Raw genomic sequence first — 23,490 nt, forward strand, 5'->3', positions numbered from 1 at the left:
AGTCCCATATACATCCTTTTCTTTGCACTCCTAGTGCCTTTTACCTTGTAGGTGGAATCACTTCTCTAATCAATTGGCATTGCCTCCAGAATTTTAATATTAAAATACATAGCAGATCATTTTACTCTCCTAAAATCTGCAGTGGTCTTTTTCATCTACATATTCTTAAGCTTTTCTGGGCTCAAACTGCATTTCCAGTATCTTTTCCCATTTTTTCTTTCAATTACCCAGGGTCCAGTTTATTCATTTATTTAATAAATATTTATCTTTCCCCAGACACTGTTCTAAATTCTGTTGATATAGCAGTGGATGAAATAAGCCACAGCCCCTGCCCATCTAGAGATTGTACTCTCGTGAAAACACTACTTGTCTCACAGTTACTCGTTTGTTAGGTGGTTTCAGGAATCTGCGTCATCAATCAGGAATGCCAGCCCCACCTGTGTAAATAACATACGCCTCAAGACATTGTTCAAATACCATACTTTCCACAAAAGCTTCCTGATGCCACCAGTCAGAATTAATAACCTCTTCTAAGCTCTATTAATACAGTATTTTACTTGGCTTTTCAATTATAGTTAGTTGTTTAAAAATCTTTCTTTCTTACTGGATTAGATGCCTCTTAATGGTTGGGACTGTCATGTTCAGTTTTGTATCTTCTCTGAGCCTTGTTCATAAAGTATTAACTTAAATTTGATCCTGGAGTATTTGTGTGGCATTTCTATAGAGCCGTATAGTCAGATCTCCCTGATTTAAGGAAGAGAGGTGAAATAACCGAGGCAGACATCTTTAATCATGGGTTACACTTTTCACACTTTTCACATAAGCATAAAAAAATACTGGTTTTTACATTTGCCTACAGTAGAAGATAAATGGCAGTCATAAGCTCCCAGAGCAAGATATAACTTTTAATTAAACTGGGACGAGGGGAAACATCTATTTAGCTGCATCAAAGTGGGTTTTTTTAATCACTATTATAAATGTCAGCTTGAGAGATCATTCATGACAGCTATAAATATTTTATGAAAATTTTAACCTATATAACAATTTGATCCTCTAGAGAGAAACAGTTTTTTTGTTTTTTTTTTTACTGCTACTTCATATATCCCACCTCCCCCAACAATAAAACAACAAAATGAAATTACCTATCTCCCACTAAGAAGATTATTCTCCCTTGTGCCTCTTTTCTGTATAGATTTCAGAGATTTTTAATAAAAGATCAAATTATATCAGTGACTTATAAAGTATAATGTTATACCTTTCCTGCATAATTCCTAGCTTTGTAGCACAAATTTTCTAATTGCACCTACAGTAACTTTCCCAAATATAAGATGATGTTTCCCATTGAATGTAACATTATTATTAACAGTGCAACAAAGATCAAGTTAGCTAGAGTGTCCACTGAGTAATATTAACCTTCAGATTAATTAATGTTTTCATTTAGGAAACAAATGTAAACCCAGTCTGAAACAATACTAAACTGAATCCTAAAGTTTACCACTTTGAACTTCTTCAACAAGAACTTAAATTTTGCATGGCATTTTTTATATACATTGGCTCTGTGAGATCACTAAGGCAATATCATTATCTCTGTTTAGATGGAAAAACAAGTTTGAAGATATTAGGAGATATGCTCAAGGCCACAGTTATATAATGTATTAAATAGGAAGGGAGGATCTCAAACTCCTGTTTTCCAACTCTAAGCACCATTTCTCTATCGGGATTCTTTATCAAACTGGATCTTCCTTCTATAAGCAAATGTGACATTTTCAAAATAGTCAGTTTTTAGAATTAATAAAAATGGATGAACAGGACATAAATACATATGTAAACAAATAATAGTGTTCTGTTTCCATTGCTAAGAATTTTTTTCATCTACTTATTATCTTAGGTCAGTCATAGATAGGAATTTCTTATTCCTTTGGGCCTAAGCTGCTTATATTTTCTTTTAACACTTGAAGATAGTGTGTTTTTGGAGTTGCCTCATCTTTAGAGAAACATAGGGCTATACCTGAGCTTGAGTTTAGCCAGCCAGTAAAATACTTCCTCGGACAGATAATACTATACTGATCCATGCCATACTGATAGCTTCTCTTTTCTTCAGTGTAAATTATTTTGCAGTCTCCCATAGCCACCTTTCCATTTTTAAAAGTCCTCATCTTCTTGCCTAGGCTGGATTCCTTTTTATCTTTAATACAAATAGAAATAAGGCTTTTCTAGCTCTCACGTGTTTAACTCTTGCTTTTTTTGTTCTGTATTTCAACTTCTCTTTTTTTTATTGTGATGACCTATTCCATGTAAATGAGAAATCTATATAATTTTTTTCTCCACTAGTTAATTTGTTAAAGATGTTCGGTCTATTCTGTTTCTTCCTTACTCTTCAAAAGCCACCTCATGGAGATTCAAAGTAGGAGAAATATACTGACTGTGTATCCTGTGTAGCAAGCAGATGGTAATTGCCTTTATCATTGCAGTTTCAAAAAGGGTAGGATGGGGCTTCCCTGGTGGCACAGTGGTTGAGAGTCCGCCTGCCGATGCAGGGGACGCGGGTTCGTGCCCCAGTCCGGGAAGATCCCACATAACGTGGAGCGGCTGGGCCCGTGAGCCATGGCCACTGAGCCTGAGCGTCCGGAGCCTGTGCTCCGCAACGGGAGAGGCCACAAGAGTGAGAGGCCTGTGTACCGAAAAAAAAAAAAAAATGTTAGGATGTACTGATACCTTTCAAAAAGGTGAGATATTATCTCATGGATTTGGGGGAGTATATCATCATCCAGTTAAGAAATTTCTCTCTGGCTTTTTTGTTTTACTGTTTTTCTTTAGTCATTGACATGTGTTTTCTTACTCATTTAAGATGTCTTGATATTGCCATAAGCTTAAGTTTCCCTCATCTCAAAATGCTGAGAACACTGGGTTTTATTGTATTTTAAGAAACCATATTGTGTCATTGATAATCTTGTTTTAATACAGTTATTCCTGCCTCTACATGCAACTCATCCTCGTGTTTCTTTGCCCTACGCCCAGTCTTTCTCCCAAGAACTTGGAGGAAACCTGTGGAAAAGAGCTGGATCCTTTTGTGTCCAAGGCTCCCAGGGACTTAGCCTTTAAAACTTCTTTAAAATTTCAGCTATTTTCTTCCTACTTGCCCTTTTCGTCTCATGCTCTGCCAAAGGTGAAATAGTTCTTAAGTCCCTGCCTCTCTTCAGAGAGCTTGTCACCTTTTGGAATTCAATTTGTCTTTTTGCCTTTTTTTTTTTTTAAGATTTATTTATTTTTATTTATTTATTTAGGCTGTACCAGGTCTTAGTTGTGACACGCAGTATCTTCTTTGCAGCATGCAGGATCTTTTAGTTACATCATGCATGCAGGACTCTAGTTCCCTGACCAGGGATCGAATCCGGGCCCCCTGCATTGGGAGCACAGAATCTTACCCACTGGACCACCAGGAAAGTCCCTTGTCTGGTTACCTTTTGAGTTCAGCTTTTTGGAGTCAAAATAAGTTGTGTGGGGCTTCCCTGGTGGCACAGTGGTTAAGAATCCACCTGCCAGTGCAGGGGACATGGGTTCAAGCCCTGGTCCGGGAAGATCCCACATGCCGCAGAGCAACTAAGCCCATGCACCACAACTGCTGAGCCTGCGTTCTAGAGCCCACGAGCCACAAATACTGAGCCCATGTGCCACAACTACTGAAGCCCACACACCTTGAGCCCGTGCTCCACAACAAGAGAAGCCACCGCAATGAGAAACCCGCGTTCCACAACGAAGAGTGGCCCCCGCTCACCACAACTAGAGGAAGCCTGCACGCAGCAATGAAGACCCAACGCAGCCAAAAATAAAAATAAAATAAATTTATTAAAAAAAAAAAAAGACAGACATGATTGGCACAAATTTATCCCAGCTTAGCTTATAGCTACAACAATCAAAAGTTGCATGAGGGCTTCCCTGGTGGCGCAGTGGTTGAGAGTCTGCCTGCCGATGCAGGGGACACGGGTTCGTGCCCCAGTCCGGGAGGATCCCACGTGCCGCGGAGCGGCTGGGCCCATGAGCCATGGCTGCTGAGCCTGCACGTCCGGAGCCTGTGCTCCGCAACGGGAGAGGCCACAACAGTGAGAGGCCCGTGTACCGCAAAAAAAAAAAACAGTTGCATGAAACTCAAATGGTCAACAATAGGGCAATGCTTTAATAAGTTACAGTTTATCCATATATTGTAGTATAATGACAGTAACCCCTGCTCGCCGCAACTAGAGAAAGCCCGCACGCAGCAACAAAGACCCAATGCAGCCAAAAATTAAAAAAAAGTTGTGTGTGGGTTTTTCTGTTTGTTTTTCTAGGGTTTTTTATTATCCACCTTTTTCTCATTGTAAGGATATTCTCTTGTGGCTTTCCTCATCCTAAGCAGAGTGAAATTCTTCCTCCTTCTGCTTTAATTAATATCTTAGTGATTAAGTGCCACTTTTGGTTAAAGTAGATGCTTTTCCTCTTTTCATACAATTCAGAAAGACATATACATACATATGTATCTGTCTACTAAAAGAGACAATTGGCTGTACTAACTAGTTGTCGTAAATAAATTCCAAAACCTGTTATTGTTTAGTGTCTAATCTTGGACTTTTGACCAAGGTATCAGTGAATATTGTATCAGTAAATTACCACATTTAGTTACCTTGGTATACATTTTGCTAGAAGTTTGTCTTTGGAGTATATGCCAGCAAATTATGTCAGTCACTGTCAGGTGTTCTTTGAGTACTTTCCTGACAACCCCCCACTCACCCACCCAGTCAGGGCTAGGCAACTGGTGACACCTTCCTTAAAATTTAATCCATGTTAAAAATTGTGACCATGATAAATGAAGTACAACTTTGGAGGCTAGTAATTGGTGTTGGGAGGGTGAGGTAGGGATTTAAAACGATTTTTCTAGGGGACTCTTTTGTCTGGTGTGTGGCTATCCCCTTGAGTCATTTTTGACAAAGAATTAAATGACTTTCCATGTCAACTCCAGTCCACGTTTAGGACTATGCAGTTTTTATAAGAGAGTGTCAACTCAGATGTCTCCTGGTTACATTCTAAGTCCAGTGGCTCTGCATCCAAGTGAGAGCTTAGAAAAGTAACATTCCAGCTACTTGACTGGAAGGACAAAGTCAAGAATATTATCAACCGATATTTATAAAAACGATGTTCAGGGAAAATTGTTTAGGGAAGTTCATAATTTTTCTAGGAAATCTTAAACTCTCAACCTCTAATCAAGAGGAAGCAGGTATCTGTATTGCATCATGACAGTTCTTATCCCACCCCTCTGTGTTGCTTTCACTAAGTTTTGGGATATGCTTTGGCACGAGAGACAGCTTTGGAGAATCAATATGAGAAACAGTCCATCTTGTTTGGTCTATTTATTCTTGGTATATTGCCCATTATATCACATAGTATACTTATTTTCAATGACTGCTAGCTTCCCAGTGTTAGGCCAGACTTCACAAGACTATCCTCACTTCAAACATCAGCCACAAGTTGGGGGATCCCCAGGCCGCCTTCACTTCTGACCAGCTGGCTACAAATTCAAGGGGTTCCCACTAACACCCTCTGTTTCATTAATTTGCAGTAATGACTCACAAAACTCAGGAAAGCAGTAATTTATGATTACAGTTTTATTGTAGAAATAGGTCCAAATCAGAACCAGCCAGAGACATACATAGGGTGAGGTCTGGGAGAGCCCCAAACACAAACTTCCATTGTCCCCAGGGATGTATTGCCCTTCTGGCACATCCGTGTGTGTCATACACACAGTATTGGCAACCAGGAAAGCTTACCTGAGCTTTGGTGTCCAGAGTTTTTAATGAAACTTCATTAAGCTTGATTGATTGACTAATTGACCACATGGTTAAACTCAAATTCAAGTTCCCCTCCCCTTCCTGAAGTCAGACTGATATCCTGTGGCTCAAAGCCCTAACCCACTAATCATATGGTTGGTCTTTGTGGCATGGCAGTCCCCATTCTGAGTTATCTCATTAGCATAAACTATCAGGTGGAGTCAAAGGGCCCACCAGGAATAACAGAGACACTCCAGCCACTCAAGAAATTCCAAGGCTTTAGAGGTTATCTCCTAGGAACAGGGGACAAAGCCAGCCAAATTCTTTGTTACACAAACTCCTGTCCATCTGTTTCCCTCATCTAAGGAAGCTGATAGCCAAATTTGAGGCCCACCTATAAGTGTGAATGTGTGGGTTTGGGTGTGTATATACGTGTACACGTATACTTCTTTTTATTTTTTATCTTTAATTTATGTGCCCATCCCACATGAATTTTTCTTTCTTCCTTTACTCATTTTTATGCTACATTGTTTTGTAATCACCTGAAATACTTAAATGAAATCATTCCAGATACCTCAGAGATAATACATGGTTCTAGAAATAGAAAGCAGGAGGAATAAGGAGTTCTACTGCCCTTCTGTGGAGCCTTTGGTCCACTGCTCTACCTTTATTAGGGAGATGTGTTGTGTTCTTTATTGGAGGAGGGCAACTGGGCTCCTGGACTGAGAATTCCTGGCAGGTTCTGCCATGCTGCTGCCTTTGAGCTAGGTTGGGAGGGAACCTTCAGAGTGTGCGATTTTCTCTCATAGTCACTCATACAGCCATTTAGCCAGGAAACTATTGTGAATCTAATATGTCAGTATCAATAAAATGTTTTTGATATCTGTAATTAATAACATCAGCCTTAGTTTTACTTCCTTATGTTAATGCAAGCTGTTTCCATTGGATTTGTCATTTAAGCATCAGTTTTTTCTTTCCTGTGTACAAATACTTATAAATTGACATTTTCTAAATTACTTTTTCCCAAAATGGATGATTTTTATAATTTCCAACCTAACTCACAAATTTCATTTTCTACCTATATGTCAGTCCCCTGTGACGGTGTTGCATGCCATCTGCTATGTCTGCTGTTTCATTAATGTTTCCTCTGCTTCGGCTTATGAATAAAGATAAAAGACTATGCACTGACCCCTTTGCTACCATTCTTGACATTTTAAACCAATTACATAAACATACAGCTTGTTATTATGACTCTTTGCCTAATACCTCAGCTGTATTCTTACAGCTATGGTTTTTATCCAAGCCTATTTTGTAATGAAAATTTTATCTGATTTTGTCAGCTGCTTTGAGAAGTTCCAACGTATAACATCTGTGACGTTCTCTTCATCCCTCTATTCTGTAAATCCATGAATAAAATCTAGTCTATCTACCTAGCATGGGATTTTTTAGAAAAATAAAAGCACAAAAATGGTGGCTTGGATTTGCACATCTTTGTGATGCTTTCTATGGATTGTTCTCCTAATATTATATTTTTCTGTTCATAAGTGACTTCAAACATATGCTATGATTAATCCTATCAGATACCAAGCTTAAAGGAAGAAAGGAAGGAAGGGCAGGAGGAAAGAAAAAAAATTTGTTCTTGACTGCCCAAGTGTCTTCCACCCAGTTTCTTCCTCACTAACGCGTGATCAGCAGCAATCAACATGTGTGCCACAGAAGGAGGAAATACAGAATCATTAAAGCTCAGTGTTGTTTTGTCACATCATACCAAGTTAGCAGCAGTGGGAATAAGGGTGGAGGAACATAGTGGTGATGTGGCTCTCTTTTACCTAGATCCCTCCTGACTGTTCAAGGGGTCTGAGGAAGTAGAGACCATAGGAAACAGAGCACTTCCATTCAACAGTTATTGCTTACTCCCGTCGGTGAGGCACAGTAGGGACTACAAAGATGAACCAAGCAGTTCTGCCCCTTGGCAAGCTTTTTATCTGGTGGGGTACATTACATAAAATTAGTAAAATTAACAAGGTTTTCCTAGCAGTCATCCATATACTTTAGAAGACCATTATTGAGTTGGGAAAAGTTTCCCTTTACCAGACTTCAGAGCCTAAGTCCCAGGCTGGTTAGTTATTTTGTGGCTTATGATTTAGAGAGTGGGGGAATCGGATGGATGAAAAAAAAAGATTTTTTTTAAGAGGAAGGGGAGGGGGACAAAGATTTGGCAGCAGGGCACCCAGCAACCAAATGAAATGTGTGAACCGATGATGGTCTTGGTGGGAGTTGGGGAAGAGAAGAACATTAAAAGACATTCTTGGGACAGTTGAGGAAATTTAAATATTGCCTGGATGTTACATACTATTTTGGAATTATTATTGATTTTCTTAGGTATAATGATAGTGGCACCATGGTTGTATATAGGAGAAAGTCCTTATTAGAAGAGGGATGCTGAAGTATTTGAGTGAAGTGTCATGAGGTCTGCAGCTCACTCTCTTACGTTCAAATGATTCAACAAAACAGAAGATGTTTAGTGGTAAATATATATGTGTATAGTGTGTGTGTGTGTGTCTGTGTTTGTGTGAAAAGAGAGGGAAGCGGTGGTGAAATGTGAACAATTATTGAATATATATATTGAGTATAGGAATGTTCATTGTACTAGTCTTTCAACTTTCCTGTTTGTGAAATTTTTCATAATAAAAAATGGTAAGAAAATAAGAGACACTGACAGAGTTACATGACTTGAATAGCTTCCAGGTTTACTAACTCGTTTGGCATATCCTGACATAACTGTCAGCAAAGCCAATTTCAACAAATAAATGAGAACTATCTTCTTAATTTACTGAATTGATTACAACAGGATGATGAAAGCTATTATAGGATATAATAGTTGCAGAATTAAAATAATTTCTTTTTCATCTTCACATGATTTATTTTATGTATAAGTAAAATTTCACTAAAAGTATATCTATATATTTCTTGTTCCTATATTAAGAAATAATAATTTCCTATTTTATAATGTACAGACAGACATTTCATAGAGTAGGCTTTATTAGAGTAGATAAGAGGGAGAGTGTGTTGCCATTATTTTATTTCTTAATATGTTTAAAGAATAAAACAATAACATTCTACTTCAATATACTTAGTTTCCTTAATTGTTGGATTTAATAATTATCATTCTAGTTCATTTCCTTATCTTGACTTGCATCTCCTGTTTCTCTCAAAAAGTCATCTTAGAAACATGAATTGATAATTATGCTTTTAAGATATATACTTATTAAAAGTATATATACTGTATTAAAATGAAAGCATTTAAGTGAAAAAAAGTAAAAACTTGTTCTCCAAATTCCTATCCCATAGCAATCTAAAATTCTGTATGTAACTCTTTATATTTCTAAAAATTACCAGTTGTGAGTTTTTTAAAAAAAAACAGCTACTTTAGAACTTTTAAATTAATAACCGTAATAAATACCATTTTTTAGGATAGTTTACATATGCAGTAGGCTATTATCTTTGTTTAAATAAATACCAACTTACTATTGCTGTGGAAAGCTCTCCATTTTATAGTCTATATGAAGTGCCAGTCCTATATGAGTAAGAGATAATCAATTGTTTTATAAACTCATCTCCTTTGAGAATTTCATTCTGATTTTCAGGAGAGCATTCACATTTGTAGTGTGTATGTTGTTGCACTGGGGGTGTAAATGTAGTTATCATGTATTATTAAGAGTCTACTCTAATAAATTGTGTACATGTGACATAAAGAAGCTCCATGTTCTCTTAGTAGAGATGGTTGGGACATAGTTTTCTTGAAGACCAAGCAATGTAGATGTCTGTGGAACACTACATACTGTGGTGGCAAAAGAAGATACTTCTAGCACAGAAGTGGTCAGGGTCAGTCCACTTTATGATTTGTAGAATGTTTCAGAAGCAATTTAGGGATCACCAGAACCTAAGTCCTAGAGAAGTGGCATGCTTAAGGCCACATTTAGAGCTAGTTAGTCACAAAACCAGGACAAGAATACACATCTCCTGAGTCCCCATCAGTTGTTGTTCCCACTCACCACAGAGATGTAGTGTTTGAACTGAGCTCTGAAGGATTAGGGAAGAGAACTCCAGTTGGCAAAGGTGGGTGAAAAAAAGAGAGAACAGTTACTCCAGACCATTGAGTGGCCTGAGGAATCACAATAAGTAATTGAGAACTGCTATTGAGAAGAGTAATACACAGATTATAGCAGATGTTCTTGTTTTTCCCTGTAACAGAGTTTATATGGAGAAGCAATGCAAGAGAAGGCTTTTAGAAACCTAGAATAGAATCAGGTACAAAGCAATGTGAATGCCATTCTAAAGATTGTGGATTTTATTCAGTAGAAAACAGGGAGCTATTTCATGTTACTTTAAGTACCAGTTCTAATTGTTTCACTTTCAGATATAGTCATTACATATTTATATACTAGGGTTTTTTTTTTAAGGTCCATTTACAATCAGATTTTGACTTCCATCTCTCTGGACATGCTTTGGATAAACATACTTTTTAAATGTGTGTGTACAGGGAAAGTCTTTCCTATAAATCTGTCCATCTGGTATCTGGTAACCTCAGTAGATCCAAATAGCACAGAGGACAGAAATCAGAGAAAAAGCATCCCTATGAGGTAAAAATAACTTCCACAAAGCCCATCCAAATACTGGGAGCTCCTCTTTCTCAGATACCAAACAAATTTGACTTAATTTTATCCGTAGAATTTGATTATCTATTTTTCTTTAGCTGGATTTTAGGAATTCCTATAATCTTGTTCTAGTTTAAGGAGAAAAACAGGAGGTCTATGCAGAGGATAGCAAATGAAAAGGAGGTGTAGATGGCAGAGCCAGTTGGTGGGTGCAGAAGTAGACTCACTGACAGCGATGACCATAAAAGAGTGAGAAGGAAGGCCAACCAGAAGAGCACAACAGTTTAGAGTCAGAGATCCTGAAAGTAAATTGGGACGTTATAGCACAATATAGTAGTAATTGTTCATAGCAAGGACCCTACATCATACAGAAAAGGTTAAATCATATCTCAAGTTTTGAAAGTAGGGAAAACATGAGAGGTGTCTTGGAAACCATTTTGTGTAAAACTATTAACCCTTTAAATACCAAATTAAAATTTCTACGATCAAGAAAATCAACTTAGCCAGTATACCTCTTTTTATAATTGTCAGAAATAAGGCATGATCACATTTGTATATATTATCTCTCCTGTTATTTTACTGTGTTCTAAAGCCTCAAATGCTGAGAAGTAATCCATCTAAGACATCTAAATGAAGTTTTTGCGTGGATATTTTGTAAGAAAAATTTTTATGTTGCCCTACCTTTCCAGATATCTATCCCCTGGATTCTGAACTTGTTTGTTCACTAAATAGAAAGGTTATTGTTATATGCTATGTGTCTAGATATGCTACAGTGGGTACGTTCTGAGGGAAAAAAAGCAAATGTGGTATCCGGATATGGCACCAAGTAGCTTTGTAGCTTTAAACAGGTCACCCCAACATCTCTTTGTAGGGAGTTAGTCCGTAGTTTCATGAGGTCCCTTTCAGTTCTCAAATTCTAAAATGCCAGTACTGAGCAGCATTGGTCAGAAGGAAATCTTACTGGAGAGGTTAGATGTGGTTAGTAGAAATAGAATATGTTAATGGGGAGACAGGAAAATAGCCAAGAAGGAATAGGTAGAGTATTCATGTTATTGCAACGACAAGAGTCAAATATGGCAAGAATACAAGTTGGAGCTGAACAGTTGCAGCAGAGAATCCAAAGCTGAACTGCCTGGTGGCCATGTCCATTTTTCCCAATTATAGAACTCTTTCTTACATTGATGTTATTAAAATGAGAAAAGTCTTATGCAAATGAAATAAACAGAAAGCAGAGGTGAAACAACAAATGGTTTAAGTAGCTCCCCTTGGCAGAAGGTCTGGGAAAGAGTTTAAAAAGAGTTTGTGCAGTGAACAGAAGGCAGATCGTGAAAGAATGAACTTAGATAAAAATGAAAGGAGTTGTATGGAACCTGCCAGAATAGGGACGACACAGGTACTCTAGAGCCCTTGTCTCTAGGTAGTGCAGATAAACTAGCAGAGAATTCACAGTGCCACCTCATCACCATATGAGACAACCTCCAGAATGCGAACAAAAGAACAGCGTGGTTTTAGTTACTTGCCATTAAAAAGTGGCTTCTTGGGGACTTCCCTGGTGGCGCGGTGGTTAGAAATCCGCCTGCCAATGCAGGGGACACAGGTTCGAGCCCTGGTCCGGGAAGATCCCACATGCCACGGAGCAACTAAGCCCATGAGCCACAACTACTGAACCTGCGCTCTATGAGCCCACGTGCCACAGCTACTGAAGGCTTCACACCTAGAGCCTGTGCTCCGTAACAAGAGAAGCCACCGCAATGAGAAGCCCACGCACCACAACGAAGAGTAGCCCCTGCTCGCTGCAACTAGAGAAAGCCCGCACACAGCCAAAAATAAATTAATTTTTTTAAAAAAAAAGTGGCTTCTTGCTTTAGTGCCCTGTCTACTCCATGCTCCTTCTAATTCACCAAAATGTAAATTAGGCTCTCCTAAGAAGAATCAATTTATACACAACTTCAGGTGTCTACACTCAGGTTGTGCAATTCAGGGTCAACTGATAAAACTTAAATTTGGCCAAAGAAAACTGTAGATGGCTCAGTATCACTCTGGTTTAGACTCACAAATCTGTTATATTTGTGCTGAGTCAAAACCAAGGAAATATTAAGTTGAATAAGATTTTTCTTTAGCCAACTTTGGGTTATATCATCACCAGCCTGAGAAATATGAGATGATGATTTTTAATAAGCATTAACAGGTCTTGTAGGCTGAAAACAGGAGCAGACAGAGAAAGTATTGCTCAGCCTTACTGTGGGATGTTTATAGTGATCTTTATCAAGAGCTTTATTGGGTTTTTGGTTTTGCTGCTACCAAAGTTGTAAATATAGGGCTCTGAAGCGTGTTTTCTTTTTTAGTCGAACTATACGTTTATAAAAGTTCGGTTTTCCTTTAATTTGACTTTTACTGTCACTTTCAGTTTTTATGTAAGATTCACTTAAAAAGCAGTAATTCCCTGGTGGCGCAGTGGTTGAGAGTCCGCCTGCCGATGCAGGGGACACAGGTTCATGCCCCGGTCCGGGAAGATCCCGCATGCCACGGAGCGGCTAGGCCCGTGAGCCATGGCCGCTGAGCCTGCGCATCCGGAGCCTGTGCTCCACAACGGGAGAGGCCACAACAGTGAGAGGCCCGCGTACTGCAAAAAAAAAAAAAAGCAATAATTAAAATTGTCTGATACATCAACCTTACTCCCTTTATTTCTTTTGCTTTTATCTATCCACTTGCTGCCAGCATAAAGCCCTAAACTTCATGAAGTAAACAGTGTTCTTTTATATTTGCTGTGTGCCTGAAGTGTTGAGCAAGGTGTCTCCATTCTGTATGTCAAAGCTCCAACATATTCCAGTGCTGTAATTTCCAGAATCTTCACAGACCCTGGCAACTCCTTTGTAAAGTCTCACAGATTCTGCCCTATACATGTACAGCTCAGTATTTGGACCAAGGTAAAAAGAATCCCAGTCCAGGTTTCTTGAGCTCCTCCTCTGCAGCTCTCTTCTTTCTAGTACCTTGTCCCACAAATTCCCCTTGCTTTTGTATCCTGAATGCCAGTCTTTTTTTCCTTCTACACCAAGTGAGGTAGATACATAACCTTCATTTGGGTTTAACTTCCCTATGTTGCAATTTGGAAAACACTACCCAACAGAAAACTGGCAATGTATTATTTTTTTTTACTCATCAATCACAGCCATGTGCTATTGTCCATTTTCTTTTTGTGTGGTGGAGGGGGGAGGCTGTGTTGGGTCTTCATTGCTACGCGTGGGCTTTCTCTAGTTGCGGTGAGCGGGGTCTACTCTTCGTCATGTGTGGGCTTCTCACTGTGGTGCATTCTCTTGTTGCGGAGCACAGACTTCAGGCACACAGACTTCAGTAGTTGTGGCACGTAGGCTCAGTAGTTGTCACTCGCGGGTTCTAGAGCGCAGGCTCAGTAGTTGTGGCGCACGGGCTTAGCTGCTCCACGGCGTGTGGGATCTTCCTGGACCAGGGCTCGAACCTTTGTCCCCTGCACTGACAGGTGGATTCTTAACCACTGAGCCACCAGCGAAGTCCCTATTATACATTTTCTGAAAAAAGATAAGATATATGAAGCAATTTGTTTTACAGTAGTTTACAAGGGGAGGAGAAGTGTTATATCCATTATTTCATCATGGCTGAAACCAGAAGTTGATTGAATTGATTTTTATCCTGGCAGCTTCTTAATTTTTTTCTTCAGTGGATTAATAATTCTAAATGTTTGGTGATACATTTCCAGAAATGCCACATGGAATTTGTTAAGCTTCTAGATACAAGCTCATTTTTTATGCTGTCCTACAGATATTTACAGAATCAGCAATAAAGTTTATGAAGTTCGTGTTTTGAGCTTCATGTTATAAGAATAGCTGGAGAGTCATATGCAGGTGTAAAATAAGAACAGCATAAAGACTTTCTTTTAATTTCAAAGAGTTTTCATATCCATTTAGAAGATAAAAGCAAGCAAAAGAGATGATGGTAAAGCAAGTTACCAGTTATTGGGGAATTGACATCAGGTGAGCTCATTAGTTACCAGGGAAACCAGTAGAGAGGCACACACCTCAGCGCCCCTTTGATGAGAACAATCACTAGCTGGGGCCTGGGGCAAGTACACAAGAAGGTCAGTCATGTGCATAGGGTATAGGTGAAGCAGGCACTGGTTGGTCAGGGGATGTACAGAGAGCAAGAGAACAGCCATCTTGAGTGGCTTGACCATACACATGCACAATTTGAATTCTGTACATAAATTTCTGATTTAATCCCATAAACAATGCTATGAGGTAATATTTTCATTTTCATCTTAAAATTGAGTATTAAAGATGTTAAATAAAATATTGAGTACAGGTGAGAGCCAGATTCAAATCTAGTTCTATTTGATGTTTCAGAGTCTGAGCTCTTAACTATTGTAGTCCAGAAATGACTACATGGCAGAAATGGGGATCAAGTTGGACCTTAAAGAACAGTTAATATTTATAAGAGTGAAAAAGCAAAGAGAAATAAAATTACCTCATGGAAAAACAATGTGTAGAAGAACCACCATGATTAGAATAGGGTGTTACCAATGTAAATTTTAAATTATTAGAGTTGGAGAGTAACAGGATAATTGTACATGAAAATAATTTTAAGAAGTTTTTCTAGCAACAAAAGAGAGGATGGATATGATAGAAAAAAAGGATTGAAATAAGGCAGACCCTCTAAGAGACTTACTTATAGTAATCTCATAATGACTGATTAAAGACTGGATTCAGGGTGATGGCATTGGGAATGGTGGAGAGAAGTAATATGAAAGTCCAAGTGAAAAATTGATCAGAACTTGATTACAAACTAAACTGAGAATTACAGAAAGGAGCACATTTTTGCTTTTGGAAGAGAGTGAGGTTGGGAGATGATTAATAAAGACAGAGGAAGGACAGAGTAGTGAAGGATGGTGAGACCCTATTGACTTCAAGTTTCCTACATAGCTATCCTAATGGTATGTTGTCTGGCATTTAACAGTATAGACTTGGAGTTTAGGTACAAGGACAGGAATGGAGAAATTCAAAATATCATCAGTGTTCACATACTTCCTTTTATGCTTCTACCCCAATTTCCTCCCATCCAGACTATGACATTTTTCATTAGCTAACTATGGATTTATTAAAGATAATATCATATATCTGTGTTTCTATTTTACAGAAAGAAATTCTGGAACAACAGCAACAAGAGCGAAATGATAACAGTTTTCAAGGCAGTTGTATGTTTTGCAATGAGGAATTCCTCGGAAACAGGTAGCAATTATTTATGTCTTTAAATTTTACTGTTTTTCATCTGAAGACTTACCAAAACATCCACAATGGCTATATAGACTAAGTTCTATGGATTGGCTCAGAACCCTTTCATATATCCACAGTAATTTTTTTTTAATCCACCAGACATCAAAGATGGAATGTAGTTGCTCTAAGCAGAGTAGGGGGATAAATTTTTTAGATGCCAGAAATAGAATTGTGTTTAATGTTGTAGGGCTTTTTAAATTGTCCGACAGGCAAGACCACGTGCAGCAAACTACAACAGACGTGCCCTTCTGTATAAACCTGTTAACGCTAAACCTTTGGCTGGGACTTCCCTGGCAGTCCAGTGGTTAAGGCTCTGTGCTTCTACTGCAGGGGCCACAGGTGTGATCCCTGGCTGGGGATCTAAGATCCCAAATGCTGAGCCAAGTGGACAAAAAAAAATCCTTTAGCAGTTTTTGGTGTTTCACTTTTGAACATTAAAAATGATAAAGATCTAAGGGGGAAAACAATGGGGAATTGGTAATTCTGTCACCAACCCCAACTGGCCCAAAACCAACTGGTGTACTGTAATTCAGTTCTAATGCTAACCACCCAGAGTTAGCATCAGACTCTACAGGTTTAAGGGCATCATCCCCAACAAGCCTGCCCACACTTCAGACACCAGCCACAAGTTTAGGGGTTCCCCAGGACACCTGCACTTTTGACCAACTGGCTACGAATTCATGGCTACCCACCAATAATTTGCATAGGTTCATTAATTCACTAGAATGGCTCACAAAACTCAGGAAAGTGTTCATCATAAAGGATACAGATGAGGAACAGTTAAATGAAGAGACACAGAGCAGGGTCTGGATGGGTCTTGAACACAGAGCTTCTATGCCTTCTCCTCAAAGAATCAGGATATATCATCTTCCTGGCACATCAGTGTATTTACCAACCAAGAATCTTCACTGAGTTTTGGTATCCAGAATTTTTACATGCTTCATTATGTAAGCATGATTGATTTAATTATTGAACTTAATCTCCGGCCCCTCTCTCCTTTCTGGAGGTCAGGGTGGCTCTAAGTCCCAACCCTTTGATCACATTGTTAGTCTTTCTGGTAACCAATCCCCATCCTGAAGCTTTCTAGAGGCCTACCACAAGTCACTTTATTAGCAAAGGTAATCTGATCATAGAGAAATTCCAAGGATTTTTGAAGCTCAGTGCCTGGAACCAGGGACAAAGATCAGACAAATTTCTTTTTATGCAATAGTAATATTTACAAATGTACATTCACTTAAATATAAGTCATGAAGTTGTAACCTCTAGGAAATGGGAATAGTTTCAGTGACAGCATACAATGGACAATCAGAAAAATATCATTCTCCCACCCACTTGAATGAAAGCAGTCTTTAGTTTCTAAAAAAAAAAGAAAAGCCTAGCACAAACTGACATCGTTGTCTGAAAAACATTGAAGAGGAGAGGGTAGCTATTTGTTTGAATTTAGAAAAGGGTTTGGATGAAGCATCAATGTTGAAAACACCAGTGATGAAGATTTGATTCTCATATAGAATCAGTTAGCATGGAGAAAAATCTGTGCCAAGGTCACTAATTATGCTCTAACCCTGTCAGTTTCAAAGGGCTTTATGAGGATGGCAGTGAGGACCACCTCACTATCAAAAAGGTTGCCAAGCATTGCTACTTCTTTTTAGCATGTTGTTTCTGATTTTATGTTAAAACTATTATTAACCTAGTGAGGAGATGTGTGATTATTATTAGGAATCTCTAGTATTAAAAAGCTATAAATATTTTTATATTTATATAAAGTTTATTTTATAAAAAAATTTTATATTTATATAAAGCTTAAGTTTTTATGATAAATGTAGGGACTGATGTGATTTGAAGTATATGTCCATATGATATGAAATTCTGATAATATTGGTATTTCAACTTACTGAATATTGGTGCTCCTATAATTCCTAATATAATCCTCCTGTTATTTTCTATCTGTATCTGTATTCTCTGTTGACTGGGGTGACATGGGAATTAAGTGAACTCCTCAGTAGTTTTGATTGACTATGTCATTGTTCTCTAATAAACAAAATTTTTAAGAAATTAACCAATGACAAAGATAAGCAGCATCTCATTTTTATAAAATGTCCCCTTCTGCAGTTCTTGTTTATGAAAAGGTCAGTTTATAATAAAAGATTAAAGATATAAACTGATTCCAGCTTTGTACGTTATTAGCAATACTTTGGGATTATATTTGTGTCCTCCCAGCCTAGGGACATAAAAAGAATAGAAAGACAAAGGACATGGGTTAATGATAAGGATAGAAGAATAAGTACTTTCTTGCTATCCTACATCTATCTCCCCTCTCCTATACACTTTTGACTCTGGAATGTATGAAGCTATTTCTTTCAATCTTAATCTAAAATGTGTCTCCTGTAAACAGCATATAGTTGGATCATGTTTTTTAATCCATTCTGCTAATCTCTGCTTTTTGGTTGGAGTGTCTAATTTATGTTTAATGTAATTACTGATGAGATGGGATTACTTAGACCATTTTGCTGTTTGTTTTACGTTTTAAGTTTCTTTTTTTTATTTCTCCCCTCCATTACTGCCTTCTTTTTTGTTAAATAGATATTTTCTAGTGTACCATTTTTATTCCTTTGTTTCTTTTACTATATTTTTTGAGTTATTTTCTTAGTGGCCCATTCACTATCCACTACAATTCACTGGAGATTACAATTAACATTTTATTTATTTTTTTATAAATTTATTTATTTTTGGCTGCACTGGGCCTTCATTGCTGCGCATGGGCTTTCTCTAGTTGCAGCGAGCGGGGGCTACTCTTCATTGTGGTATGCAGGCCTCTTGTTGTGGTGGCCTCTTGTTGTGGAGCACGGGCTCTAGGCGTGCAGCCTCAGTAGCTGTGGCACAAGGGCTCAGTAGTTGTGGCTCTCAAGCTCTAGAACGCAGGCTCAGCAGTTGTGGCTCACGGGCCTAGCTGCTCCATGGCATGTGGGATTCTCCCAGACCAGGGCCCAAACCCATGTCCCCTGCATTGGCAGGCGGACTCCCAACCACTGTGCCACCAGGGAAGCCCCTAACATTTTAACTTAAAACAATTAGGTTCAGATTAATACCAACGTAATTTCAACAGTATACAAAAACTTTGCTCCAACGTAGCTAGCTCTTTCCCCACTCCTTTGTGCTACTGTTTTCATACAAACTACATCTTTATACATTATAAGCTCATTAACATGTCTTTAAAATCGTTACTTCATGCAGTTATTTTTACATCAGATATGGGAAGAAAAGATTTGTAAACAATAATTCATTTAATACTGCCTTTTATATTTGACTGTGTAATTACTTTTACTGGAGATTTTTACTTCTTTATGTATGTTTGAGTTACTATCTAGCATCCTTTCATTTTAGCCCAAAGGACTTCTTTTAGTTTCTTGTTGGGCAGGTCTGTTAGCAGTGAATTTTCTCAGGTTTTGTTATCTGGGACCTGTCTTGATTTCATCTTCATATTTTTTCTTGGTATGGGTCTCTCTGATTTATTATACTTGAAGTTTATTGGGCTTCTTCTGTTTGGATTAATGTTTTCCATCAAATTTGGGAAGTTTTTGGCCATTACTTCTTCAAATATTCTTTCTTCCCCTATCTTTCTTTGCCTTTTGGGAATCCTATTATACAGATGTTGGTAGATGGGATGGTGTCTGAGGCTCAATTTATTTTTCTTCATTCTTTTTTCTTCTGTTCCACAGACTAGAAAATCTAAATTTATCTTCAAGTTCATTGGTTCTTTGTTCTGCCAGTTCAGTTTTTCTTTTGAGACCTTCTAGTGAATTTTTCATATCAGTTACTGTACATTTCATCTCCAGATTTGTATGTTTTTTTTAATTTCTGTTTTTTTATTAGTATCCTCTTTTTTATAAGATATTATTCTCATACCTTTTTTTGATTCTTTAGACATGGTTTTCCTTAATTCTTTACACATATTCTTATTGTCTGATTTAAAGTCTTTGTCTGACAAGTCCAACATTTGGGCTTCCTCAGCAACAGTTTCTGTTGACTTTCTTTTCATATGATAGTGCTTATATGCATACTTTTTTTATAACATGTCACTATTTCATAGCCCAAATGTGTGTTTCAGTGTTTATTAACCTTTGCTTGTACTTCTAATTAGTGTTGTTATCATTATACAAACAATACTCATGACCTGATTTGCTCCTAGATAAGTTGTAAATAATGCAAATTACTCAAATTTCTTCCTAGATCTGTTCTTTTGAACCATATGGCCAGAGAACACACTTTCAACATTGGGTTGCCAGACAACATTGTAAACTGCAATGAATTTCTGTGTACATTACAGAAAAAGCTTGACAAGTAAGTACTTTTTTATGAAACACGACCTGAAGCTGTCTCAATCTTGGATTCTGTTTTGAATTTTTAAAAATTAATTTAATAGTCAGAAGTAACTCAAGAAATGGAATTTTCTCATTTCTCGTGTTGGAGGAGTTCACATTTTGTATGACAATCCTTATTTTTTGTAGATCATATTGCCTTTTAGTAGTTTTAAAATATAAATGTCTTATATACCAAACAATGTATATGCCATTATAAGGTATGTTATTATATAGGGTATGAAAAATATACTTAACCAGCCTAAGAAAGAGAATGTTATTATTTCCTTTGAATCTCGCTGTGTGCCCTTCCTCATTAGTATCTCCCCCAGAAACCACTATTCTTCATTTCGGATTCATAATTTCTTTACTTTTCTCTATAATTTTTCTACACATTTAGTAAAGTAAATATATTGTCACATTGCTAGATGTTATTCAGTTTTATGTGAAACATAACATACTGATTGCATTCTTTTACCTTTTAGTATTTATTCACATTTATATATCATAACACTCCACTTTTCTCAAGGTCATATTCTGGCAACCGTGAGTATCTAGAGTTTAGCTTGTAGAAATAGGGAAGGAAATTCTCTACATCACCAAAATGGCTTTCAAAAATCTATCCTCTTTTCTTTCTAGGAAAGGGCCCAAGATTTTACTCTCAAAACCTAGTTTTATTTATTTAATATAATACTAATGAATGTGGTATCTCAGACCACAACATTTGGAGCAATAACATTGAGAAAGAAATACCCATTATAAAAAGTTCTGAATTCAAATTCTGGTATCAACAGTACATTAAAACAAGTCTCTTTACTCTTTTATTGAATGACCATTCATTTATAAAATAATACCAGGTGTGCTTTCTAGCAAGATTAGCAGTAATGATATCCCTAATCAACTTATTGCCCATAAATTGTTTACTATAAAAGAATATAGTTACTTCTGTGGCATAAGAAATAATTGAAAGGGTGTTTAGTAAAGATGAAAAAGAATTCAGAATAGAAACAACAACTGATTTCAGTCATTTTGTTGTCGAACCCAAGTTCAGTGCCCAACACACAGTGAGGCCAAACAAACCAAAACATCAGAGTTTTGGTTTTTGAATAAGTTTTCATGTATACTTATTCTGTGTTACTCCAGAAAGTAGAACTCTAATGGCTGTTGGGTAATCCAGGCAGTATCAACTGTCAAGCTTGGTATGAGAAAGACATTTTGTTAGTAATCTGTTCAAAACTGGTCATTACTGCCTCATTAGGTAATGAATTCCCAGTCAGTGGAAATATTCTAGCAGAAGATACATGCGAATGATAAGATAGTAAAAATAGCACTTACTGTATGCTATGAATGTGCTAGGTATTTTATTCGTATATATATCAATAAATTAAACATGTATACATACATTTATATTTTGTGTGAATTGTTATCATGATTATGAATTTATGTGCACATATATGTATACATTATCGTAAAAATTCTCTAAAATGTATGTTTTATCATCAGGTTAGCAGAAAATGAGCGGTATCAGAGGCGTCAAGTAACTTGACCACGTCCCACAGCTGGCGCTAGGAATCAGACCTGCAAATTAGGTCACAGGATATATCAAACCATGGACTAATTGTTATACTCAATGGAGGCAACCAAAGCTAGTTATCATATATTTATTTGAAGAACATACCTACATTTTCATTTTTAGAATAGGTAATTCGATTAGTAAAGCACCAAAATCATTTTTGGATAATTGCTATCTATATCACAGTTTTAACTAAATAGCCAAGTTGGCCAAGTTAGCCGACTACAAAATAAACCACAGCATGCATCCTCTAAAGCCAAATGAATAAAATGAAAGGGATTCCAGAAGGGTATCATATGCCATTTGAAGATTCTGTGAGTCCTAAAATGAATAAATTATAAGACCCAATAATAATAATAATAAAGGGCTATGCAACAACTATTTCAGAGACTTATTTAATCTCAACATTTGTGTCTTTCTTGTAGCTTGCAGTGCTTGTACTGTGAAAAGACCTTCAGGGACAAAAATACACTTAAAGATCACATGAGGAAAAAACAGCATCGTAGGATCAATCCTAAGAACAGAGAATATGACCGATTTTATGTCATCAATTATTTGGTAAGGCTTTCTTTTCTCTTCATAAGTTACAATTTGATTGCATATCTACAAACATCAAAATGTAATTGAGGGATTCTTTCAAGCAATGATTATCTTTAAAATGGTTAGTTTACAAAGCGTAAGTTGATTTGATTTGTCTTTGATTTGCCAGATGTTTATATAGTAAAAAGGTCATGTCTCTACAACTCATAGTGATCTTGATAAAATAAATAAATAAATAACCATACATACCTGGATAGCCATGCATTGCCCCCCATTGATTGTCCATTACCATGAGTACAGGGACTTCTGTACTCTACTCAGAAAACGTTGTTGACTTCTGGATGTGCTAGATGCTATGCTAGATAAATGTTTACAGACAGTCTCTTCACTTATTCCTTTTTCCCCCATTAAAATATCTTCCCGTTTCTCATCAAATAAATAAATAAATAATAAAAATTTGTCTTTGTCATTCTCTTGGGCCAGCTTATTTCTAATGGAAATTTTAGAGAAACCAAGTGATTTCACTCAGCAAGAGGACTTTCATTTTTTGGACTAGTAGGATGGACTAATGGGGATACCATGTCAAAGATTTTAAATACTTTCAAAGCTCTCCTAGCCCAGAAACCTCAGTACCATTTGCTGGCCTCTATAGATTACAGTCCCTTTTATTTAAGAAGATGTATTCAGTTGCAGACAAATGTCCATCTCTACAGGGGCATTTGGAAATTTGAGAAGGGAATTTTGATTAACACAATGACTGGAGAGTGCCCCCAGTCTGCTGATTTTTTTAGGTATACATAACAAAGGACGGAAACTGTTGCAGGAAGGGACACCCCTCCCAGGGCCGAGAGTGGGCTCTTATCTAACACTCAGAAATGTATTGTCCAAGGAGACAGACGTGCTGACAAAGCAAGAGACTTTAGTGGGAAGAGGCACCTGGGTGGAGAGCAGCAGAGGGAACCCAGGAGGAGTACTCTGCCACGTGGCTCACAGTCTCAGGTTTTATGGTGATGTGGTAGTTTCCAGGTTGTCTCTAGCCAATCATTCTGACTCATGGTTCTTCCTGGTGGCGTGCACATCTCTCAGCCAAGATGGATTCCAGCAAGAATGATTCTGGGAGGTTGGTAGGACATATGGACTGGCATCTCCTCTCTCCTTTTGACCTTTCTCAGATTCTTCCAATTGGTGGTACTTTGTTGGTTCCATGTTCCTTACCAGGATCTCCTATTGTACAATAAGTCATGCAAGTGGTTATCGTGCCTA

The 23,490-nt window shown here is 37.5% G+C and overlaps 1 protein-coding gene across 8 annotated transcripts in view; it reads left to right on the forward strand.

Annotated features, from left to right (window-relative positions):
- The window catches only part of ZNF277 (zinc finger protein 277), a 125,837-nt gene that overhangs the window by 74,580 nt on the left and 27,767 nt on the right, over nucleotides 1–23,490 (forward strand). For all 8 annotated transcript variants that reach the window (XR_009520661.1, XR_009520662.1, XR_009520660.1 and 5 more), the window contains exons 5-7: nucleotides 15,623–15,714; nucleotides 19,987–20,097; nucleotides 22,113–22,245. Coding sequence is in view for 4 of the 8 variants with exons in the window: in XM_060020745.1 (XP_059876728.1) it covers nucleotides 15,623–15,714; nucleotides 19,987–20,097; nucleotides 22,113–22,245 (336 nt within the window). In the remaining 4 variants the exon portion in view is untranslated. The remainder of the gene's footprint in view (nucleotides 1–15,622; nucleotides 15,715–19,986; nucleotides 20,098–22,112; nucleotides 22,246–23,490) is intronic.

Source organism: Delphinus delphis, chromosome 9 (genome assembly GCF_949987515.2).
Source record: "Delphinus delphis chromosome 9, mDelDel1.2, whole genome shotgun sequence".
Lineage (NCBI taxonomy): Eukaryota > Metazoa > Chordata > Mammalia > Artiodactyla > Delphinidae > Delphinus > Delphinus delphis.